Below are 24,137 nucleotides of genomic sequence, written 5' to 3'. Positions count from 1 at the left end.
GATAAACCAAATAAGAATCGATCTTCATAAACCCCAGACCGCAGAGTAGAATCCGATGATCGACTCACCAGCGGTCAGTTTTTTTCACCCCTAGCAAGGCCCTGCGCTTCACTAACCTTCAACGCATATTTCACTAACCTTCAAGATAAATACTTGATGTATTAAAAAAACGAACGAACGTAGAAACCGACTCAAATACGGACGACGTACTAAATTATCGGCGGAAACATCATTATTATTTCGGGACACATCTTAACTACTTAAAAATAAGTAACTTTCCGATCATCATAATTTTTTCGTCCGTGAGTCCGACCGAGCAACGCCCTCCGTCTCCGCACGTGCGTAATCGCGTACAACAACCAAAGCAAAAGAGAGAGATCCATACAAAATCCTAATCGCGTAAGGAGTACAAATCATAACATCAAAGATCGATTGAAAAAACAATCGAGCAATCATAAGTCTTGCATGCATTGGAACTAAACCCGCCGATAATCCTAGAAAAAAAAAGAAGAAAAATAAAAGTCGCACAAGTTGCTAGAGCAGAGAAATCAAGGAGGTGCAACAAGTTATTGGCGGGACAAATCGATGACGGTGTTACTGCTCATAGTCCATGCCTCACCTTGAGCCACCAAGCATTGGCCGGCGTGATGGGGCAATGTAAAGGACCAGGCGACCATCGACGGCTCGGATGAAGCCCAGTGCACATGGTCTACCCCCTCACTATGCGCCACCAGGCTTTTAACGAAACGGCAGGATAATGGGGAGAAAGAGGCCTCTTGGTGGCTCGGTGAAGAACCATCGACAATAGCGGCGGCGGCACTACGTGAGGACAGTGGATGAGGAGGCCATGAGGAGATGGTGTATGCAGTGGCGCAGCCAAGGGGGGTGCCGGAGGGTGCCAACACCCCCCTATCCCAACACCACTACCACCACACCCATAGTTTTTACTCTATATTAAGGTTAACTAAGATAAGTATTTATCTAGTTGATTTGTGTAGCTTGAAATTATTGTCAGTTTAGTTAGTTAGCAAGTCTAAAAAATATTAGCAAGAAACATGATCTACAAAATTAGTTTGTGATTCCTCATCTTTTTTAAAGTAAACTAGATGATACTTATTTGTGAGATTATTCAATAGTTTACATTAAAAGAATTTAGCAATAAAGACTAGTTCCAAACTTTCAATGATATTATTAAAGAGCTAACATTCAAGTTTTTTTTAAAGGACTAGTTTATGCATTGATTGTTATTGACGGTGACTATTTGACCTCCTTTGCTATCAATATTGGTTATTCAGTCTCGTGACTTATCTTCATCCCACACCCCCTAATCTCAAATCCTGGCGTCGCCCCTGGGTGTATGGACGGAGGGGGAGGAGCAGCCAGGATGGAAGAGGGGGCGGCGGCGGCGGCACACGGCTCACTACACACTGCGGAGGAGGAGGAGGAGCGATGCAAAGTGGGAGAGAGGCAGTGTGCGATGAGGAGTGGGAGAGAGCCAGAGTTAGGGTTAGTTAATTTGGTTGCTTTAGCTTGTAGGATCAACTGGAGCAAATTTCAGTGTGTTTAGTCTTTTTTTTTAAGGAATAGATCCATTTTAACTCCATCCCATATACTCCCTCCATCTCAAAATGTTTGACACCGTTGACTTTTTTAATCATGTTTGACCGTTCGTCTTATTCAAAAAATTTAAGTATTTTTTAATTATTTTTCTATCATTTGATTCATTGTTAAATATACTTTTATATATACATATAGTTTTAAATATTTCATAAATTTTTTTAAATAAGACAAACGATCAAACATGTTTAAAAAAGTCAACGGCGTCAAACATTTAGGGATGGAGGGAGTAACTTCAATCTAATTCATATCCCTGAATCACAATACCATATATCTTTACACTCAACTATTAGAACCGATTTAATTTAACTCTATCAGTGGTTTTGAAGGGAGGTTTCGCTGATGTGGCGCTTTGACTTGGTCTAACCTGCTGAGTCATCTTGTGGGGCCTACCTGTCAATGACTATATCTCTTCTCTTCCCTTCCTTTCCGCTTCATCAGATCGGTGCCACCTCATCTTTTGCCTTCCGCTCCACGTCGGGCCACCGTTGGGGAGAAGCGCGAACGTCAGGGGGAGAAGCGACGAGCCGGCCCATGGCAACGAGCTCGCCAGGTCAGCAACGGGCAAGACGACATACCGAAGACGGTTCAGCTTCGTCCTCCTCGACATCTCCATGCCCTTGCGCCTGCTGCATGTGCTTGAGTAGCGGGTATAGCGGTAGGGCACCGCGATCTCCTGGCTGCCGACGGCGGCCGGGTCGTTCCCCTCGACGACGACGACACACACACATGAAGCCAGCGATGCACCCGGCGGTGGAGAACTGCACCGGGCCGAGGAACTTCCCTTCAGGCACCAATTAAATGGCGTAGGGACGACGACAACTAGATGACAGCTTTCTCTTTTCTCTTTTATTTTTTATATGTCTTTATCTCAGGATCTGAGCTAATCAAGTTGTATTTTTTTCCATTTAATTTTTAAGTATTTATCTAAGAATTTGAGCTAATCAAGTTATTTGAGTTAGCTTGATTATTTTGCTTCATGGCTTTTTTCTGATTGTGTGCCATTCTATACGAAACAAATTATGCCGAACATCCTACTTTCAATGGAAGTGTTATACTCCCTCCGTTTCATAATGTAAGTCATTTTACCATTTTTTACATTCATATTGATGCTAATGAATCTAGACATATATATTTATCTAGATTCATTAACATCACTATAAATGTGGGAAATGCTAAAATGACTTACATTGTGAAACGGAGGAAGTAGTAATTTTATTTCCTTGCTTTTTACTGATCTGTCATCGAAGGTAGATCCATCATATACGTTTGGATTGATTTATTTGTTAGGGATGAGTTGTAACTGTGTAATTTCTCTAGCAATATCATTCTTTTAAAGTGCTCCAATCTTAAACATTAATCATCTCGTGAAATTTGAGTGTTGCCGATGCAATACATGGGCACTTTGCTAGTCTATATAAATAGTTGGAATAAGTACACCGAAGGTCCCTCAACTTGTCATCAGGATAAAAAAACGTTCTCGAACCGTAAAACCAGATATGCGGGGTCCCTTAACTAACCAAAACCAGTCACAATATGTCCCTCGATGGTTTTCCAACCCGGTTTTGTCTAACTTGGCGGCTGAGTCAGCGTGGGACCCACGTGTGCCCCCACATGTCAGCTGGCCATGTCATCACCCTCTCCCTCCTCTTCCTTTCTCCTCTCTCTCACTCTTCTCCTGTTTGGGTAGGCAGCTAGGGAGGACGTCGGCGGGCTGTTGCCTTCGGCGGGGCGAGGAAGGAGAGGACGAGGGCGTTGGCGGCCGACGATGGTCGACACGACGGCGACGCCTGGCAACTAGCGACGCGCCGCCGCCACTGTTCCACCACCGCTCTCGCCCGCCGTTGCAGAGGCCACAGGCGCAAAGGCGGGCCGCCATCGAGGGAGGAGGTAGGGCAAGCAAGAGGGGCGGGGAGGCCAGCGGGCGGCGACCTTCTCACCGGCCATGACATCGCTCGATCTGGCGGATCTCGTCGAAGAAATAGGCGTCGTAGACACCGCCTGCGTGGGCGAAGTGGACGACGCCGGAGAGGCGGTGCTTCTCGACATGGGCGAGTGTGGCGTTGCACCGCTGCCGCACCCCGCCGCCCGACCGCGTTGTCGTCACTACTATCAGCATCCGCCTCGACCCGCTCCCCTCCTCCTCCTCGTCACCCATGTCCACCATCGCGCCGTTCCCGACCCCGACCCCGGCCGCCTCCGCCGCCGCCGCATCCAACACCAAGCTCACCTACTGGTTCATAGCGACGTGAGACGCGGCAAGCTAGTGGTGCGGCTGGAACAGGAGAAGAACAACTAGCGCGGAGAAGGAGAACAGCGGGCAGCGTGACTCCGGTTTTGTCCGACATGGTAGCCGACTCAGCGTGGGTCCCACGTGTCAGCCTCTTCTTCCTGAGGGACCTAGTTTGCACTGGTTTTGTAAGTTGAGGGATGCGTTGTATTCGGTTTTACGGTTCGAGGACGATTTTTTAACTCGATGACAAGTTGAGGGACCTTCGGTGTACTACTATACTACTACTACACTGTTGTATACAAACTTTGTATATATGTAAATACATACATATTTGAAAACTGAAAACCAAGAAAAAAACAAAAAAACACCACGCATAGAAAAAAAAAACCAGAAAAAAACGAAAAGAAAACCGAAAGAAAAAAAACGAGAAACGCCAAATCTGGGAAAAAAAAAACAGAAAAAAACGAAAAGAAAAACCAAAAGAAAAAAAACGAAAAAGAAAACGAGAAACGCGCGCACGGCGCTCCCGCGCCGTTCCACCGCGGCCCCCTCTCCGCGCGTGCCACGTGGCCGCGCCGCGCAGGAGGGGAGGCCCGCGACTGATCGCTTTTTAGCGATTTCGGCAGAACCTATCCCTAGCAGATCTCCCTACTCCCATCCCCGCCGGCCGCCGCCATTCTGTTGGGGGTGTTGGGTGCTCCTCCTTCCCTTCTCCGGCTTGGCGAGGTATGCCCTTTCTCCGAGATCTACATCCACTCTCTTTCCTTGTTCTCTCTGATGATTATAAGGCTGCTCACTTGATGCCTTCTTGCCAACCCTGCAGCTATACGCTCTCCTCCTTGCTGGAATCACCCATTCCTTCACAATAGCAGCTGTACCTGGACCTAAGGTAGGCCTGTTTTTCCCCTTCCCTTGGTAAACAAATCTTTCCTGTTTATTTTGATTTTGATGATTTCATCCTTCTTCTTGGTAACAAATGCTTTTCCTGTTGTTTATTTTGATCTTGAAGTCCACTCCGATAATGGCCCTCTCTCGGAGGTTTCTGAATCTGATCGTGGATAGCCGCTTCCCAGAATCCAAATCGCTGCGCTGCATCAACCTCACACTCCACAATTTCTTCAACGCTACTCCACCGAACCGAAACGGACCAGAGTCCAAAGTTGTCGCGGCTGATGCCTGCATCCAGAAGCAGAACAATAATAAGGAGGAGGCCGCCACCGCCACCGTAAGCAGCATGGATAGGATTCAACTTCCAAGCCCCATCTTCAACTTCCAAGCTTCACGTTCAGGTTTTGACGACTATTGGAAGATAGACTGCTTGCCGCTTTTTGATCGCAGGGTGGTGTGTGCGGACCAGTCGGGACGCTGTTTTATCTTTGAGGCGGACAGAAGACGCGTGGTTATGCTGCCCTGTCTTCACCAGCCCAAGGAGATACCCATCTCCATCTTCGTCCCCTGCCTGGAGGAAGCTAGTGACTTCGACGGTGGCAACCTTTACATCATGGATAAGAGGAGTAAAACAGGAGAGTTAGGAAGCAATCAATTCGAGGCCTTCATCTACTACCACTATCGTGGAAGCAGCACCTTGAAGTCCTGGACCCGCCAGATCCTCCCGCCACCGCCATGTATCTATGACAGAGCATACTTGGGCAGGTACCTGGAGATCAGTTCCTATGCTTTGCTTGGTGACGGCTCGAACATCTGCATCTCTGTAAAAGGTGTCGGCACCTATTGTATGGACATGCGGAGCTTCACATGGAGCCACCTCGGCAAATGGATGCTACCCTTCACCGGCAAGGTTGAGTATGTACCTGAGCTCAAGCTCTGGGTTGGCATTTCTGCCGACACCCAAGACTTGGCTGCTGCTGATCTCTCATCGATGAATTCCCAGCCACAGCTACTAGCTACTTGTAAGGAGTTTGACCAGCCAGAGGAATGGAAGCGATGCAAGGATTCTCAACTTGTCAACCTTGGCTCGGGCAAGTTCTGCATTGCAAGGTTCTTTCACAATAAGACTCCCCAAGGGGACTCCGATGAATTAATTGGGAAGAACATTACTGTCTTGACCGGTGTGGAGGTGGTGCCGAGTGTTTATCATGCCAATGGCAACGACAACAGTAGGAAAGGGGAACTCCAAATGATCCCTCATAAATCGAGATTGTATGCTGGCAGCGATACCATCTGGGCAGTGTTGTGAACAAGTTCGGACATTCTCCTGTGCTGTCCATTTCATACTTCGATGTATTTTGATAGTCACCTCTGCAGTGGTTTGTAATGAAGTCATGCTACCATTTAATGGCACTCTTAATTTGTGTTATCTCCTTATATGAGTGACGACTTGGCTTGCCGAGTGTTGAGCTCTAGGATCATAATTATAACTGTAATTAATTGGTATCACTGTGACCCTGTTCTTTTCTTTAACAAAATTTGATAAAATTTTGGATACTCGTGGCACGCTTTTCAAATTGCTAAATGATGCGTTTCGTGCGAAAACTTTCTATATAAAAGTTACTTTAAAATGTCATATTAATTTATTTTCTAGTTTGTAATAATTAAAACCCAATTAATCATATATTAATATCATATCGTTTTGCGTACAAAACTTCATCTTCAAGAGAAGAACGTCACTATAGAAATAACGGATTACTAATTTACCGGCTCACATTCTTCATTGTGTTGGTTACACTTTTTCCTTCATGGTTTTGGTTTCACTTTTTCTATCTTACTTTGTCTCTGTTCATCATATTATAAGTCTTCCTTTCATATTATAATAATTAAGTCGCTTTGAAATATTATTAATCGCTTTGAAACAAGGGAGTATGTCTTAGATTTTGTTTCCTGAATTGGGACATGCTTGCCGAAATAAAAAAAATGGTAAGGTTTGTGCTATCCTAGCTCAAAAATAGGATTATTATACCAAAATCACTTCTTTTAGTGCCATAAGGAGGTGAACTATAGGAGTCGGAACGATATGCGCGTAGTAGGAAGTGGGGGACTTAAGAGGCTGTTTGGTTGCTACCCTGAGAGAAAATTGCCTGACCTGAAGCCAGCCTGAGACTAACACAGGTCTGTTTGGTTGGTGCGCTGAGATCCCAAACCCTTCGCCTGGCCTGACGCAGCCCTTCCCGTCATTAGCCTGAGCCAGGCGACCGAAATCGATCGCCTGAGCTCCAGGCAGCAACAGCGATACATACTTACCATCCTAATCTTTATCCGAAGCGGCCACGCGATGTAGATTCCAGGAGCGAAGCTGCGCTGCTTCCGCGAAGCCGCCGCCGACCGCCATCTTGCCGGATCCTTGCGAAGCCGCCGCCGCCCGCCGTCTTTCGTAATCCCTGCGAAGCTGTGCTACTCTCGCTGGAGTGCGAAGCCACCGCCGTCTTGCCGGATCCCTGCGAAGCTGTGTTGCTCCCGCCGGCGGGTGAAGCTGTCGCCGTCTTGCCGGATCCTAGCATAGCAGCACCGCCCATGCTAGATGCTGTCCAGGCTGCCTTTCGTGCGAAATAGTAAGCAGATCGATTTGCAGGTTGCCAGATGCATTTGCACATCTGGGCAGAATCATCTGAAGGTTGTGCTCCTGATGCACGGATTTGGGATCTATTTGACTCTTCGATTGCGTTCTCCTCTCTCTTTTTTTCCCTGCTTTTTTTCTAGATTTTTATCCTCGTTATGTATGCAAGATTTGTGCTTGTACATGGGAAGTTGGGTTCATAAATGGATCTTGCCAGGAGGTTTAGATGCAATTTGTGGCAAGATTTGTGACGGCCATTAATAATTGATTTAGCTGTGTAATAATTAAAGGCGTAATTGCATATTTGTTTCTCAGGCAGCAACAAACAACCAAACAAGCATATACTTCGGCTGCCTGACCAGGCTAGATGCATTGTCTTCTCGCATGCCACTCAGGCGCACAGAAATTTCAGGCATGTTGCTCAGGCAGCAACCAAACCCTTAGCTTGGATTCCCCTGGTGTATTTTTCTCTAGGGCCTGCTTGGGATTTGGGAACACCACATATTTTTCCCCTTATTCTTAATGAAAATACACCTGTAATTCTCGTTTACCCAAATCACCAGTGAAAAAAGAGTCGTTGGTATGCTTACCGTTTGAAATGTGAAACATTCTTCAGGAAAAGCTGTGACAATTAAAAAAGCATAACATCTTTGATCGATTTGGGGACGAGGATTAGAAAGTGAGTGCAAACATTCCAATTAAATTACAGAGAGAAACAACACACCATAGCTAGTAGGCTGTGTTCCTTTCCTTGCATTGGAAACCCATTTTCTTCACGCATAAAACGGAGCAGCATATTTTTTTTATAATTAATTAAATATTTACTATTTTTTTTAAAAAAATGGGTTAATATATCTTTTTTAAAGCAACTTTCGTATAGATATTCTTTTTAAAAAAACATACCATTCAGTAGTTTAAAAAGCGTGCCCGTGTAAAAAGGTAGATGAGTTAGTAAAGTTGGAGAAAGAACCGATCGATCAAGAACCAATCGCTAAAAGAGCTAAAATATAGTCAGTTCTCCGAGTGGAGTAAACCCATAGCAACTTGCCCAATGGTTGAATATTAATACCGGTTCGTTCAAAAAAAAATGGTTTAATATTAATTGCATCTAATCCTATCTTACTATAAAGTTACCCCCACTAATTCCTTAAGCTCATACAAAGATATCACATCATCATCCACTAATCCGCTAATTAACAAGATGCCACATCATCATCCACTAACAATCATCACATTTAAACATCATGCAAACATGCTATATCTTTATAGTTTTTATAATTTAAGAGTTTTTTAAATACAAACATGTTAAATTATCATCCAACATAATTCACATAATGTTTTAATGTATATCTTTATTATGTTTTATGATATCCTATATACTTATATAGTTTATCCTCACTTAGTTAGTGTTTAAATGATTAATCTATGGTCCAAATTATCTTTCTTTTTTTTTCCTCTAATTAAGTCATATCACATCAATTGTTTTTTTAGCCTTTAGATGATTAATCTACGGTCCAAATTATCTCCCTATTTTTCTTCTTCCATAAAGTCATATCACCTTACTTTTTATGTTTGAATCACCGTTCTACATACTATTTAAATTTAAACTATCATAAACCACATTAATTTAATTAATCTGATGTTATCTAGCTATTTTACACGTTATTTTTTTTATTGTTATCATACTAAATTCCCGCAACAATGCGCGGGGTTTCACCTAATTTATCAAATGATGAAGGGACAATTGCTCATTTTACCCTCTTTTGAAGTCAAACTATCAATCTGATCTTGTTTTTTCAGGTTTGTTTATTTGACCCTCTTGAAAATAGATCAAGGCTTTTTGTTTATCGTGAAGACAATATAACATTGTTAACTAAGGGATAAATTGCCATTCTTACCCTTGCTCATTTGACCTTGAAATATCAAAGTTTTGTTTATTTGGACTTTTTGACATATTTAAAACAAGATTAGATGCAAATTTTAAAATGTCAGATTTTAAGTTTTTGCCAAATTTTGGATGTTTACAATCTTATGTTCATAATAGGATATTTTGATAAGTTTATCCAAATTTTGGAAGTTTTTGTTCTAGGGGTATTTTGGTCATTTGGATGAAATTGTACCGTGCTAACGGAGGCTAACCGGACGGCGATGGTAAATCGTAGAAGTTAAACAAAAACCGATGGCATATTGTAGAACGTAACAAAGTCAGTGATAAATCGTAGACGTATGACAAGTCAGTGGCATATAATGAATTCTCTCTTATGTTTTATATTCATCATATCATGTATATTTACTAGTAACTCCTTCATGCCTCCATGTTTTCAGTATTGTTATGATGCTCTAAGGACATGTGCAATAATCATTAGACATAGGAGGTTTTTAGTCCTACCAATTGGGAATATTTTGCTAATACGAAAAAGAAAAAAAGAAGAGACGAAACATCGTTACTGTAGTTAACAGTGGCTCAACAATGACTTTTGACCTCTATATTGAAAACATGGTTACATAAGGGTGAAAAAAAATAAGAGAGAATAGTAATAGAAAATTAGTCAATGGTTAGAGATTTATAGTCTCAGCTGTTGTATCTAATGACGGTCCCTAAATAATCTTGTACTACTATTACTTAAAAGTAGGGATGAAAACGGACGGAAACTAGCTTTATCATATTCGTTTTAATATTTTTTTTCGGAATCGGAATCGGAATCGAAAACTCGGATACGGAAATGAAATCGAATATTATCGAATACAAATACGGAGCGAATACGAGACGGAACGAATACGGTAGCGAATATTTACCGGTATATAAAAAACCCTTCAAATTGAGTTTCTTGATCAAGGAAGAGATATCGCTTATTATTTTAGTTCAACATCTCCAATATTTATATCGTCAATTTTATAGACGGTCCCACAACTGTATGTGAAAATCGATTTTCATGGCTATTCCTCTAAGAGATCCATATGCAAATATGATTATCATTTTCTATTCCCGAGACCTTTCACTAGATGTATAACTTACTTACCATTGTATAAATTGGAGATTTTGTTTATTTTACTTCACATCTTCGAAACTTGTAATGTTTGTATTGTACTTTAAATGCTTTCAAATACAAATGTTATAAACTACAAAGTGGTGGATCCCGTTGAGCTCTACAATTTTGATATGGAACACATCTCCTCAGATGTCGTTGAATTGTAGATCTGAGATTTTGTAAAAATTAATATGGTATATTATAATGAATATTTAGACCCATAAATGACCTTAAATAATAAAATAGTCAATAATAAAGTTGTAGATCTCATCGAGCTCTACAATGTTGATATAAAGTTTGTCTTCATATGATTCCGTATGAAAAAGTTATGTATATATACGTGTTTTTTATATAATTTGCTTAATGTCTGCGGATATCTGAAAAAAATTCCAAATAGTTTCCGACCGTTTTCCGATTCCGACGGATAGTACCCTTACTGTATTCGTTTTCGTTTCCGAGAAAAAAATATCCGAATTCGTTTCCGAATCCGAGAATTTCAGGATAATTCCGACCGAAACTATCCTAATCCGAAAAATGGTCCGGACAGACGAAAACTATCCGAACCAGTTTCATCCCTACTTAAAAGCTTACAGGGTGGTGCTAATATAGCTAAACAAATAATAGGGTGATGGGATGATCCTTCTAGGTAACTAACCATGTTATAATTCTAGCTCATGAATTACTCACTTCATCCCATAATATAAAGAATTTTGAAGGGATGTGACACTTCTCAGAACTACGAATCTGGATAAAGAGCCTATCAAGAATCGTAGTCCTAGAAAGTGTCACTTCCCTCTAAAATCCCTTATATTACGAAACGGAAGGAGTATTTGTTTTGTAATATTTAAATCCATGATGTAGAGTATTATGGTCAAAAATAGCCTTTTTAGATAACTAATATACTGGTAGACATAGATTTACCTCCATTTTACTGCATGAATTCCATTTTTTTTATACATATAAGATAACTAGATAAGTCCCATATATCCATGAACTGAGAACATTTATTTACGCCAAACATTATATGTCTATATTGGTAAAACAATTATATATATCTGTTCTTTATAAACCACTATCACGCTTGAAACACGACAAAACTTGTTGAATATAAATAATTGAAAAGATGCAAATCATGCTCTCGCCATCACCGGTAATCAGGAGCATATGGACAGCGACAGGAAGAGATAAACACGAACTCATGATTAATACTGCCTCCATATTTTAAATGTACGACGCTGTTAACTTTTTATCTAACGTTTGACTATTCGTCTTATTCAAAAAATTTATATAATTATTATTCATTTTAGTGTGACTTAATTCATCATCAAATATTCTTTAAATATGATATAAATATTTTCATTTTGCACAAATTTTTTGAATAAAACGAATGATCAAGCGTTGGTTAAAAAATCAACGGCATCATATATTAAAATATGGAGGGAGTAGTAACCAGCTAGTACATCTATAACACCCAAAAAGAAAAGTCCCTCCCCACAAAATCACAGAAAGAGAACAAAATGAAAAAGGAAAAAAAAGAAAAAAAAAAAAGAGACAGAGAAATAATACGGCCGGCGTCGCGCCAGCCAGCGGCCATGTCCGCGTCTGCATCCGCTGTCTGTCTCCTTCCTCCCCGAGGAGGAAGCCTGGCCCGACCCGACACCGCGCTCCCCCCAGCCAGCCAGCCAGCCAGCCACTGTCGCGGTGAAACAAAATATCCCCCGCCTCGCCTCGCCTCGCCTCGCCTCGCGGTAACATCCATCACACTCCTCCCCCGCCGCGGCCGCCGCTGCGCGGTAGATCTCCTCCTCCTCCACCTCCACCGTCTCCTGCTCTTCCTCTCTCTCTTCTCGGAGGAAACCCCAATTTATTCCTTCCCCGCAAACCCGCAGCCTTCCTAAAACGAATTAAATCTCCCTCCCTTATCCGCCGCCGCAATCCCTCCCCACAAAATCTCGCTGCGCCGCGCGCTGTTTTAGGGTTTGAGCTCATGGCGGTGGAGGAGGCGAGCAGCAGCAGTGGCGGCGGTCGTGGTGGGGGTGGCGGTGGGGGTGGGGAGGAGGGGTTGTCCGGTTGCGGCGGTGGGTGGACGCGCGAGCAGGAGAAGGCGTTCGAGAACGCGCTGGCGACGGTGGGGGATGACGAGGAGGAAGGGGACGGGTTGTGGGAGAAGCTAGCGGAGGCCGTGGAGGGGAAGACGGCCGACGAGGTGAGGCGGCACTACGAGCTGCTGGTGGAGGACGTCGATGGCATCGAGGCCGGGCGGGTGCCGCTCCTGGTGTACGCCGGCGACGGGGGCGTCGAGGAGGGCTCTGCGGGAGGTGGGAAGAAGGGGGGTGGTGGGGGAGGAGGTGGAGGTGGAGGGGGGCATGGGGAGAAGGGGTCGGCTAAGTCCGCTGAGCAGGAGCGCCGGAAGGGGATCGCCTGGACGGAGGACGAGCACAGGTTAGCTTTGCCTTCGTTCCTATCTACCAAATTGCATTGCTGCTCTAGCCTAGACAATATTTGATGATTGCAGAAACTGGCTTCTGTTCGGAGCCTGTACAACTTCACTGTTTTATTGTGGATTAATCCGTCTAGTCATTGTAAATGGAAGTTGAAATTGAAATGCTCTGGGAATTTTGGAAATCGCTGTTTAGACAGTCTAGCAGCTTCTTTTGGTTGCAGAACTGCATACTTGTAGGTGTGTTGCTCTTCAGCTTTCTTTGCACTGGACAATTAGGTAGCTCCCTTTTCTATTTCTTGAATAGATGATTGCATAGGAGCTAGAATAGTAGTTTATTTAATCGTGAATTAGGTACCGCTTCTGTGTTGTTGGGAATTTTGCCGATTGGTTTGTCTTGTTATTGCAGCCTGTTTACGATTTTGGAAATTACTGCTTCAGACCCCAGGAAGTAGGCTTGTTGGTTTGTGTGTGCTAGGTTTTGTCCCGCATGGTTTTTTTATGGGTTTCACCACTTGGCAGTTTATGTTACATCCTGCATAGTTCTTCTCAGATGGAGCGGCTGATTACTTGTGCTGCATGCTTGTTTTCAACTGGAAGTGGTTCATTGGAGATGTTGTTTCTTCCTTGCTAGTTTCGACAACTCCAGTAACTACTTAACTCAATCAATTTTTGAATTATAAACTGTTTTCTAACAGTAACCTATTCACGTTACTCTTATGGTGGATCCTATGCATTTCGAGCTACATCCCACTGATTTAGTTTTAGGTTTGTTTCTCATTTCTTCTTGCTGAAGGCTTGTTTAATTGATTCATCTTAGCATATTTCACCTTCCTCCTAAAAGGATGAGAAAATTCTGTTCATAGCACAATTCGTAAAATACAACTAAGCTTTTCTCACTCTGCTTAATACCATAGCGCATCAGTTTTTTGTTTGAAAAATACCACCGAAAGACCAAAATAATTTTACTTCAATTGCAATGCAACAAGACCTACCTCTTACGCATTCTTGTTTGCTGGGGTTCCTCTGGCGCATTCTCCTTCTCTTTGTTCAATCTGACACCTCCATTAGCTCATACATCATCTTTAATCACAAACCAACAGATCAAACAGATAGTTTATCAAATATCTTTGTCACCATTACAGAAATCTCCTATTTCATAGGTACAAAGAAAAGAAAGAAAGCAAATCTGTCTGCTTGCATCTACTTTGATTTTCCGAACGCCAATGCTCAATCCCCTACATAGCTCCAGCAATTCATGGAATACAAAATTAAACTTGGTCATTTGGCTTCAAAGTGGAGTGAAGAACGATGTTGTGCATGCGCGCCTTGGCTTCCAGCTAGAAGATCGATTAGCCATTGACCTGGGTTAACACGTGGTGAGCCAGCAGGCTAGCGTCACTGGCAAGCAACCATACGGCCACATCCACCAAGCGCGTTTGCTGTGTGCAGGTTGGAGGGACGGCAATCACCATGGACGTCGCTAAGCTTCGAGCTCACAGGAGTTGGCTGAGGGTGAGGCGGTGGCACCAGCAAGTGACCACACTGCCGCGTCCAGCAAGCGCGAGCATACAGGGGAGGGGAATGGCGGCCACCACTAGCCCGTGCCTGCCGAGAATGACGAAACACAAGCAGGCCCCAGCAGCGGACGAGGGGGTTAGATCAAGGGATTTGAGGATTTGGAGGAGATGGGGAATTATTGTTCAGTCAGGAACTTACAAGATGGGTTCGAATCATCTAGGCTCAATCTGAGGGACAATTTTGTCCAAATAAACTCCCGTTAACTCAAAAGATGACGGTAGTGGTATTTCCCCTAGAAAAACCCACAACCTGTGGCATTATAAAGGTTTGTGCTATTTTCTGAATTTAATGGTCAGCGTGTGTCATGGACGAATTTTCCCTAAAAGGAGTTACAGAGGAGTCAGGACAATGGTAGCTTATAACTGATTTTTCCATCTTAAATTTATTTCAGCAAAATGAACATTTTGAACGCATTTGTTTCACATTTCATTTTTTTTCCGTATTTGATATGCTAATTTTAGTTGAAATTTTCCTGCTAGCTTTAGACCGGAACAAGCTAGTACATGCTTGCTGTGCACATATAATTGGTTTTTGTGTCTTTTAGACATAGTCCTGTTTTCATTTACAACCTGTTTCTTCCATGATATTGTGGACAGTATTTCTGGTCCAAGGAGATAAAATTTTGATATCTTATTGGCATATTGGTAATATTGAATGTGTTTTATCAGTATATAAGGCAGTATGCTTGTCAGATCCCAATATAAAATGATGTGATTATCGTGTATTTTTGTCTGTTTGAATGGCTGAATGAGTGAAATAGACATAACATACCAAGATGATGCAGAGCATGAAAATACTTTTCAAGTAGAAGTAACCTGATGCCCTGATGGATGCTAATGTGTTGTTCGTTCATTGCCATGTATGCACATGCATGATATTGATTACAACTCAAGTGAAAGCATGGTTGTAAAAATGGCACAACTAACCTCCTTTTGTTCTCATGCATAAATTTGTAGCTATTACCCCTCTCTTCAGGATGTGAAATATCCAAAGTTGATTAATTCATGCAGACTGCCCTTTACTCATATGGTTATTGATGTGTCCTACCACTTGATTTTAATTTGCAGGCTGTTCCTTCTTGGACTTGAGAAGTACGGCAAAGGCGACTGGAGGAGTATCTCAAGAAACTTTGTGATCTCAAGGACACCCACCCAAGTAGCTAGTCATGCACAGAAGTATTTTATTCGCCTGAACTCAATGAACAGAGAGAGGCGGCGATCAAGTATACATGACATAACCAGCGTGAACAATGGAGATACATCTGCTGCTCAGGGGCCAATCACAGGTCAGCCAAATGGCCCATCAGCAAATCCTGGAAAATCCTCTAAGCAGTCTCCACAGCCAGCAAATGCGCCTCCAGGCGTCGATGCTTATGGTACAACAATTGGACAGCCAGTTGGTGGTCCTCTTGTGTCCGCAGTTGGCACTCCTGTTACACTTCCTGTTCCTGCTGCACCTCATATAGCCTATGGCATGCATGCCCCTGTACCTGGAGCTGTAGTCCCTGGTGCCCCAGTAAACATGCCTCCAATGCCCTACCCCATGCCGCCACCAACATCTCATGGATGAGGGCTTTGAATGCTACAGTTCTTCTAGACAAACTCATAATATCTGTCTTGTTTAGAGTTTCAATGCATGCTGTTATGTCTCAATAAAGCAATATCAATAAACTCTTGTACATTACAAATGGTTATTGAATGTAGCATTTTGAGGACATCCTGGACTGTATTTATCATCTTTGTTACGCCTGCACTTCGTTCCATCTTCAATGTACGCCTGCCACCCTGCCCCAGTCGTAAAATGGTTGGAATGCTGAATCTCCTTCAGCCCAGATGTAGTGGTTTATTATCTGAAAAGTAAATATCGAGTCAATACGTAATCATGAACATATGTAATGGTTCAGTAAGTATCCGACTATCTGATTCGTAATTATGAACAGATGTATTGGTTCACTACCTGATTCGTACTAGTAATGAACCTGGTGCAGGTACAAAGAGATCGAAACCTTGCCGTGCTGCTCTAACTCCATTTTTGTTGCACTGGCTATTTGCGTCACACTAATAATCATGGTGGTCGTACGTGACGTAATAACGTATTATGTCGTCAGTTTCGCTCTTATACATTTTTTTTTTGTCTGACAAGTTTCTGCTTTTTAAGAGCGTGCCAACTATAGCAGAAAAAAAGAGGCAGCAAATCCTGGAAAATAGCAGCGTTTTACGTTACATTCCGAGTCATTTCCATCCGTCACTTCCTGGTTTGGGAGGTGTTACCGTTACCATCCTAATTTAATTCCTCCTAATCAGTAATCACCCTTGTAATCAAAGCTTCTATGATTTAATCATTCGTGTGAAACCAATCGTAAAACCCCAATTTGGTTATTAGCATTACCACGATCCCATTGGCTTCGTGAGAGACGCGATTGCAAACCGAACGGTCATTTCCATCCGTTTTTATTGTTTTTTCCGCTCCCAACGGGCCGCGGCCCACGACATCAAGAAAGCTTCTCCCATCGGCCCAACTCCTCCTCCCGATCTCTTCTCTCTCTCTCTCTCTCTCTCAGGCGAAGCGCGACGAGGGGACGGCGACGCAAACCACAAGCCAGCGAGCAGCCGGCGACCACCGCGCCATCAACGGCGTTCGAGATTCCCCTGGAGATCGCCGTGGTGAGAACTCGCCAGGTATGCGTGTGCTCCTCTACCCTAAACCCTAGCCCGATCTCCTCCGGCCATCCCGCCTAGCGCGACCAGGTCTTCCATTCCCGCGCGCCTTTCCGCTGCGTCGAGTCGACGCCGCCTTCCTCAACCAGCACCGACCTCGGGCCGCCGCCGTCTGGTCGCTTTCCGCTGGATCGCTGCATGTTAGATCTGGGCATTCCAGTTCTTGAATTTTGTAAAACAATTTTGTTCTTGATGATATGATACTGATCAAGTGCGAATCCGCCACTTTGGCTCAGCTGCAAAACCCCTCACTCATTTCAAATAATCTGAAGCTGCATTTTTACTGTAGTTGATTACAGTTTTTTTAATGTGTCGACAAAGGATATTTTATATCAACAAAGGTTAGAGATTATGTCATATTTTCAAAATGCAGGAACATCTCTGTCAATATGATTTATCATTTGTTAGGCGATTGCAGCATCCATCAAGCTGCAACCCACTCAACACATCCGTATACCCTTTTTGTAGTCATCTGAATTTGATAACTCTAGAATGGTGAATAGTCATGTTAGATTGTGGTTCTTTTAAAAAAAAAAGTTAGATTGTGGTTCACTGGTTTCAGTCTTAATATGCTCAAGCCAGAATGTACTTGATCATCCAAAATTCCACATAGTTTGATTTGTGGGTAACTTAATATTGTAAGTGAGATTCTTATCTAAAACTGTTGGATTACCATAGTACATGTCTTAATTTTGGATTTGGTAAATCACATAATTGTAACTTTGTAACGATTGAGCATGCTGGCGGTGTTGGTTCTTTTCATTTGGTTTTTTTAACTATATTGCCTACAAAATTTTACGGAAGCATTCCTGAATAAAGTTTATAACTATAGATATTCATTTTCTTATGATTTCAGCATGAATGCGCAAAGCAAGTTTCATAATTTGTCTGTCATGTTTCAGGATGAATGTAACTTATGAAGCCTACAAATCATTGATGTGATTTTAGCTTAGCTCAGATCAGGATTGTGGACTGTAAAGGTGAGCATTCGTGGAAGATTGTTTCTATCTCATTCAATTTTGAACAATCTCACACTGAATTTTCATGTGGAGGTAGTGTATATGCAATAATTCTAACAGTTTCTACCTATTTATTTATTTTTTTAAAACTACAATTGATTTATTTTCACCTTGCCTTTTTTCTTAACAGTGTAACAGCAAAGTGAGCTCCCTTTCCCAGAGAAGATTTTTTTGGTCATCTGTTCCCCTACAAAAAAAAATCCCCCAAAGTGAACCAAGTCTACGAAATCAAAAGAGAGCAGGAGGGGGCACCTATCCCTTCAAGCCCACGGCTACTTCCACCATCGGTCCATCGTCTCTCACACTCTCACTCTCTAAACAGCACACAAGGCAAAGCTGCGTGCTACGTGCGCGCGCATGGCTGATGCTAGGGGCTCCTCTTCTTCTTCCGGCGATGGCGGTGGCGGCGAGGGCAAGGGCGGAGCAGGCCATGGTGACTTTGTGGGGGGCGGCCAGCACAACTGGTACCATGGGATCCTTGGGGCCGTGCCGCCGCCCAACGTTGGGCGACAAAACATCGTGCACCATCAGTACCCTGCTGCTAGCTTGATCCAGCAGCACCACCAGTCGCCAACAATGCCGCTACCGATGGCGCAGCTCCCCTACGTGCCCCAATACACCGTGCTGCCTACGCCCGCCGTGCTCCCGTCGCACCACCACCACCACGGCCAGTCGCAGATATCTCAAGGTTAGTTCTCTCCTGCTCCACATACATGATACTCCATCCGTCCCTAAATATTTGACGCCGTTGATTTTTTTAAACGTGTTTAACCGTTCGTCTTATTCAAAAACTTTGGTGAAATATGTAAAACTATATGTATAGATAAAAGGTACATTTAACAATTAATCAAATGATAAGGAAAAGAATTAATAATTACTTAAATTTTTTAAATAAGACGAACGGTCAAACATGCTTAAAAAATTTAACGACGTCAAACATTTAGAGACGGAGGGAGTACATCTTAATTTTCTCATGGCTGAATTTGGCACGACAGATCTTTTCCCCCATAGGGTTTTTTTCTAGGTCGTTCTAGGGTTACTTATGTGCACGCAGAGATCTGTGTGTTTTCTCATGGCTCATTCTACCTAGATGTGAGACCCGGTCTTGCATTTCTTGCCCTCGTCAGTGTTATTATTCCTGCCAACACTTGATGCTTCATGCTGTTTATTCTTTAGTTCCTTCTCGCTTGTCTCCCAATATGACCTATCATTAATAATTTTGTTTGATCGTTCTTCAGAAAACTTCCAAGACTGGGTTCCCTCCAACAATGTTGCAGCTCCGCATGTTCCCAGCGCTTTTCAGGATTGGAGGCAAATGTGCAATGGGTCGGCATTCATGCCTTTTGGCCAAACTGCTGCCAATAGCAATGGATTTTACCAGAATCTGACCTTCAATTCATGGACTAGCAATAACATGCCGAGGAACCCTGTCTACACTAGTTTCCACCCTGCTGCAATTGAGGATCACCATGCTCCTCTATTCCATAGCAACAATCATGACATAGACCCAGGTACATATATATGCACGCATGCATGGTCTTTGACAAATATTAAATAGAATATGTACATGGATTGATATTCTGTGCAATTATATATAGAGGGTTAGAAAAGGGACATTACTACATTAGGGTAAACCCTCAGGGCTACCAACAACCCTGGGAGAGTAGGATAAAGTGAGTGTTTATGCAAAGTGTGGAATGGGGATTTGAAGTAGAAAACTGTAGTGGTTGTAAACGGTTTGTCTCATAAACCACTTACCCTATTTAGATTAGTTGAATACGTAATTGATATTTAAGATGATTGTTCCTGCTCTACCAATATGAACTTCACACCGTCTCGTGCGAGTCGTTAAACAAAAAGATATTTAAGATGATTGTGCTATAAGTAAAGGGGATATATAGGTTATTTCCTTTGAAGATTTAAGGGCATCCACAATGTAGAAATTGAGGGGGTCATAAGCTAGACCCTTAAGTTCTACATATACATTGTGGAGATGGTTCTTACAGAGTTTTTGGGAAACCGACACTTGCATGGAGTTGACATCGCCGGAGCTCCACCCGCAAAAGCCACCTCACCTGCCACCGCCGGAGGTCTGCTCACGAACACAGCCCCTGCCACCATGTCACAGATCCATGCGAGATGCCGCCGTCGCCAAATCTACCGCTGCTGTGGCCTTCTTCCGCGAGCACCTCCACCATCAGATCCGTGCGCGTTCGCGAGGGCCGCCATCACCGCTGCCGGATCCGCCCGCGGCCTCCTCTCTCATTTGTACGGTGGCTTGGTGTTTTGGCTTGTTGGGAAAAGGAAGCTGGGGGAGAAACGAGAGAGGAAGAGAAAAGTGGTGGCTGGGATGGTAAATATTATTGTATTGAAATATGGGGCCCAACTTAATAACTCTTCTTGCTATGTACATCATGATGTTGGATCGCGCTCCTCTGACATAAGGGACGTGGGTCACTAACGTGTGGGCCCAACCTTTATGGGTCCTACATGTCAGTGACAAAGTCCCTCTGACTTTACGTCAGAGGAGACTCATCCCATGATGTTATACTTTAGTTGGGCCCATTTGGGACCCACCATAAGGCCAAGGCTGCGTTGGATTCAACATTTGGAGATGGATTTTCTACCGTATGCAAAATAAGACGGGCTATTAGCGCATGATTATTTGAGTATTTATTATTACAAACTTGAAAATAGATTTATTTATTTTTTTAAAGAAACTTTTTATATATATAATTTTTGCAAAAAAATTTACCTTAGCAGTTTGGGAAGCATGCTAACAAAAAAGGGGAAGTTGTAATTTGAAGTTAGAGGTAAGGAGGCCTTAAGCCATATATACACACATTGTATTTATTAATTCACCATGCATTTCATGTAAGTATGCAACTATATATGGGGAAACTATTTTGATCCCTTGAGGATCCCCTATATGGCTGTGTGCTACTACTTTTATGCATTGCCTCACTCTAAGCATCTTATTATGTGCAGGCTTTTAGGCTAACTTTTTTCTTTTTTTTTGGAGATAGGCTTTCAGACTAACTTCAGGATGGATCAAGCATTTGTACCTGCTTCTTCACCTTTTCCACCGGTGTCATCATCATCCCATAGTTTCTCCTCAACTAAAATTTCAAATGGACCAACATATACTAAGAAAGCCAAGAAATCAAATGTAAAAGTAAGACTCTTTTAGAACTCGTTGATAGATTTCGGGTTCATATGAGCAGTCCTAATGTGAGATTTCTACAGGATCCACCAATTGTCTTCAGAAGGAGCGATATGGAGAGCGAAAAAAACGATGATAATCCAGATCAAATTCCGGTTAGTGAGCCTCCAAGCATGAATCAGAACGGTGAAAATCTTATTATTGTAAGTAACACAATGCCATTCATCTTGAATGCTACTATTCTCTATTAGTACATGAATGCATTTTTAACTGTTCCATTATTGGTAGATTAAAAGTATCATTAACAATTGGTAGATTAAAAGTATCAGTAACAATTTCATTACTTTTTAGGATAATGGCAACTATTCCACAATTTTTTAACTAAATGATTCTACCTTTAGCAAGGAGGATTAGATTGACTTCAATCAATTCGTTCTGCATGTACATCATTATAGTACGCAGTCTTCCCGGGGACACTAACTTCAATCTGAACTAACTCTGAACTTCCAAGCAGAGATTCAACTGTAGAGAATACCGTGTTATCTTGCGCAAGGAGTTAACAAACAGTGATGTTGGTAATATTGGAAGAATCGTGATGCCAAAGGTAAAATCTTGTATATTCTCTTAATTAAGTGACATCAACATATTATATTCTACAACAGATACTGTTCTAGCACGAACCACACAACTACTGTGCGATATATTTAGTTATGAAGTCTTGAGAGTTGAGTGTGATTTTATTTCCTTCCAAATTTTGTAGAGGGATGCAGAGGCTCATCTTCCAGCATTGCATCAAAGGGAAGGTGTGACGCTGAAAATGGATGACTTCAAGTTTGAAACTACATGGAATTTTAAGTATAGGTAATCCGATCATAATATCATATTACTAGTCTAGGGAATTGTGTACAGATCACCAGCTGAAGTTCGAATATTATGTCTGCAATGATGTAGTAACACTATGATCTAATTCTATCCTATTGTGAGAAAGTACTTTAAATTATATCAAGTGCACGTGACATCATTTCTTCCATGTAACCCAATAATTATAAAGAAAATCTTAAACGTAGAATAAGATAGATTATGCTGTTATCTATTGGTTTACAAATATACAAACTCAAATGTGATCTATACATGGAAAAAAAAATCAGACTATGTAAAGTGCAATCGCATTTATAGTCTAGATAATATGTCAATCTGCTTCTATCTCTCTAGATAAAATTTGACCTTCACATGTTTGTGGAGCAATAGATGATTGTACAATAATCTTCTTTGTTAGTTTTTTTTCTTCAAAGTTTTTCGTAAATCGTAATTATCTGGGTCACATGAGAGAAACGCGAACATATATGGCTTATAATCTGCGTCACATATTACTGATATAATTGGAGATACCTTTCAGGTTCTGGCCCAACAACAAGAGCAGAATGTATGTCTTGGAAAGCACCGGTACGTTTAAACACTGAAGCATATACTTTTGGATTTTTCTAAGCTTGTACTGAACTTGATGGATTGCTCTCTTCAGGTGGTTTTGTGAAGCATCACGGTCTCCAGACAGGCGACATATTCATCATTTACAAAAGCTCGGAGTCTGGGAAATTTGTATGTCGATCATAACCACAATTCCTTATTCATCATTTACAACCTATTGGATTTCTTGTTTCCGCACATGGCTAATCTTTTCAAATGTATTTCCTAAAGTTGTATTACTGTTGTATATGATATAGTATGTTGCCTTATGCCTCTTTTGAAGGTTGTTCGTGGGGAGAAGGCCATTAAGCCGAATGCCATCATGCCTGTTGTGGACTGCAGCTGCAAAAATGAACTCAACAAAAGCGAAGAATGCGGGTTCACCATCAGCCTACAGACCAAGAAAACCTGATGGAATGGCAGCTTCAGGTCTTGACTTAAGATCAGCATAAGAGAGCCTTATTAGAAGGCAATGCATGTTGTCATGTTATTGAAGAAATGTGATAATGCTCCACAGTTTTTAACTTTGTAGATAAAAATGCAAGATTGTAAATTATTATTTAACAATCCTTATTTTTGACAAATAATGGTCCACATTAGAGATTGCAACAGAGAATTAGCTAGAAACTCTCTTTAACTCATACATGAAACTCTCAAGGCCATGAATACACCATCTTATACTTGCAACATACAGAGCCTATATAGCGGTTCTGTACTTCGCAAGTCGTTCATGACAAAACATATTCCTCCGTCAAAAAAAAAGACAAACCCTATGTTTCCGTGTCCAATGTTTAACTGTCGTCTTATATGAAACTTTTTTATAATTAGTATTTTCATTGTTGTTAGATGATAAAACATGATTAATACTTTATGCATGACTTGTCTTTTTAATTTTTTTCATATTTTTTTAAATAAGACGGACGGTCAAATGTTGGACACGGAAACCTAGAGATTTTCCTTTTTTTTGGGACGGATGGAGTAGATGCATTCATAATAATCTAACAATATATATTTTGTATCCTATATCATACAACATCATCATCCATCTTGAAGTCTAGGTCTATTTTTTTTGTAAAATGGGTTTTTATAACTGAAAAAGGGATTTATAAAATTAATTTAAGAGTGTGCCAACTATATATAGCAAAAAAAAAAAAAAACAAATCCTGGAAATAAGATAACCGGCCCCATCCTTGATGATCTCTCTGGTCTAGGTGAGCTCCGTGCCATTTACTTCCACAACGTACGGAGAATCCGACGGTGAGGACTACAGCGGTGATAGAAGCAGCCCCGGTGCCGGAGAGGTGGCCGACGAAGGTGTGCGGGATGCCGAGCCGACACCTCACACAAGCTTTTGTATGGAGGC

General features: G+C 42.0%; 3 protein-coding genes and 1 pseudogene across 3 annotated transcripts; 3 read left to right on the top strand and 1 right to left on the bottom strand.

Annotated features, from left to right (window-relative positions):
• Window positions 1-3,284: 3,284 nt before the first annotated feature.
• On the bottom strand, window positions 3,285-4,706 carry LOC127770967 (uncharacterized; annotated as a pseudogene).
• Window positions 4,707-5,252: 546 nt separating this feature from the next.
• Window positions 5,253-6,047, top strand: LOC127769654 (uncharacterized). Its single transcript, XM_052295264.1, has one exon. The coding sequence runs from the start codon at window positions 5,253-5,255 to the stop codon at window positions 6,045-6,047; it is 795 nt and encodes a 264-aa protein (XP_052151224.1).
• A 5,955-nt stretch (window positions 6,048-12,002) lies between these two features.
• LOC127771678 (transcription factor SRM1) lies at window positions 12,003-16,127 on the top strand. Its single transcript, XM_052297604.1, has 2 exons — window positions 12,003-12,832; window positions 15,479-16,127. Exons 1-2 carry the CDS (start codon window positions 12,378-12,380, stop codon window positions 15,978-15,980), a joined length of 957 nt encoding a protein of 318 aa, XP_052153564.1. The 5' UTR covers window positions 12,003-12,377; the 3' UTR covers window positions 15,981-16,127.
• A 1,742-nt stretch (window positions 16,128-17,869) lies between these two features.
• LOC127770037 (putative B3 domain-containing protein Os04g0676650) lies at window positions 17,870-23,382 on the top strand. The gene is made up of 10 exons (XM_052295704.1): window positions 17,870-18,108; window positions 18,278-18,835; window positions 19,386-19,658; window positions 21,174-21,322; window positions 21,394-21,513; window positions 21,825-21,914; window positions 22,071-22,171; window positions 22,707-22,753; window positions 22,830-22,906; window positions 23,058-23,382. Exons 2-10 carry the CDS (start codon window positions 18,505-18,507, stop codon window positions 23,184-23,186), a joined length of 1,317 nt encoding a protein of 438 aa, XP_052151664.1. The 5' UTR covers window positions 17,870-18,108; window positions 18,278-18,504; the 3' UTR covers window positions 23,187-23,382.
• Window positions 23,383-24,137: the final 755 nt, after the last annotated feature.

The sequence above is a fragment of the Oryza glaberrima genome, chromosome 4 (genome assembly GCF_000147395.1).
Source record: "Oryza glaberrima chromosome 4, OglaRS2, whole genome shotgun sequence".
Taxonomy (NCBI): Eukaryota; Viridiplantae; Streptophyta; class Magnoliopsida; order Poales; family Poaceae; genus Oryza; species Oryza glaberrima.
This window is presented reverse-complemented; position numbering and strand designations above follow the sequence as displayed.

Coding starts and splice junctions, on each gene's coding strand:
- LOC127769654 (XM_052295264.1), top strand. CDS start 5,253: ATGCTGCCCTGTCTTCACCAGCCCAAGGAGATACCCATCTCCATCTTC.
- LOC127771678 (XM_052297604.1), top strand. CDS start 12,378: ATGGCGGTGGAGGAGGCGAGCAGCAGCAGTGGCGGCGGTCGTGGTGGG. Junction 12,833..15,478: donor TGGACGGAGGACGAGCACAG/GTTAGCTTTGCC, acceptor TTTAATTTGCAG/GCTGTTCCTTCTTGGACTTG.
- LOC127770037 (XM_052295704.1), top strand. CDS start 18,505: ATGGCTGATGCTAGGGGCTCCTCTTCTTCTTCCGGCGATGGCGGTGGC. Junction 21,514..21,824: donor ACGGTGAAAATCTTATTATT/GTAAGTAACACA, acceptor ACTTCCAAGCAG/AGATTCAACTGTAGAGAATA. Junction 21,915..22,070: donor GAAGAATCGTGATGCCAAAG/GTAAAATCTTGT, acceptor CAAATTTTGTAG/AGGGATGCAGAGGCTCATCT.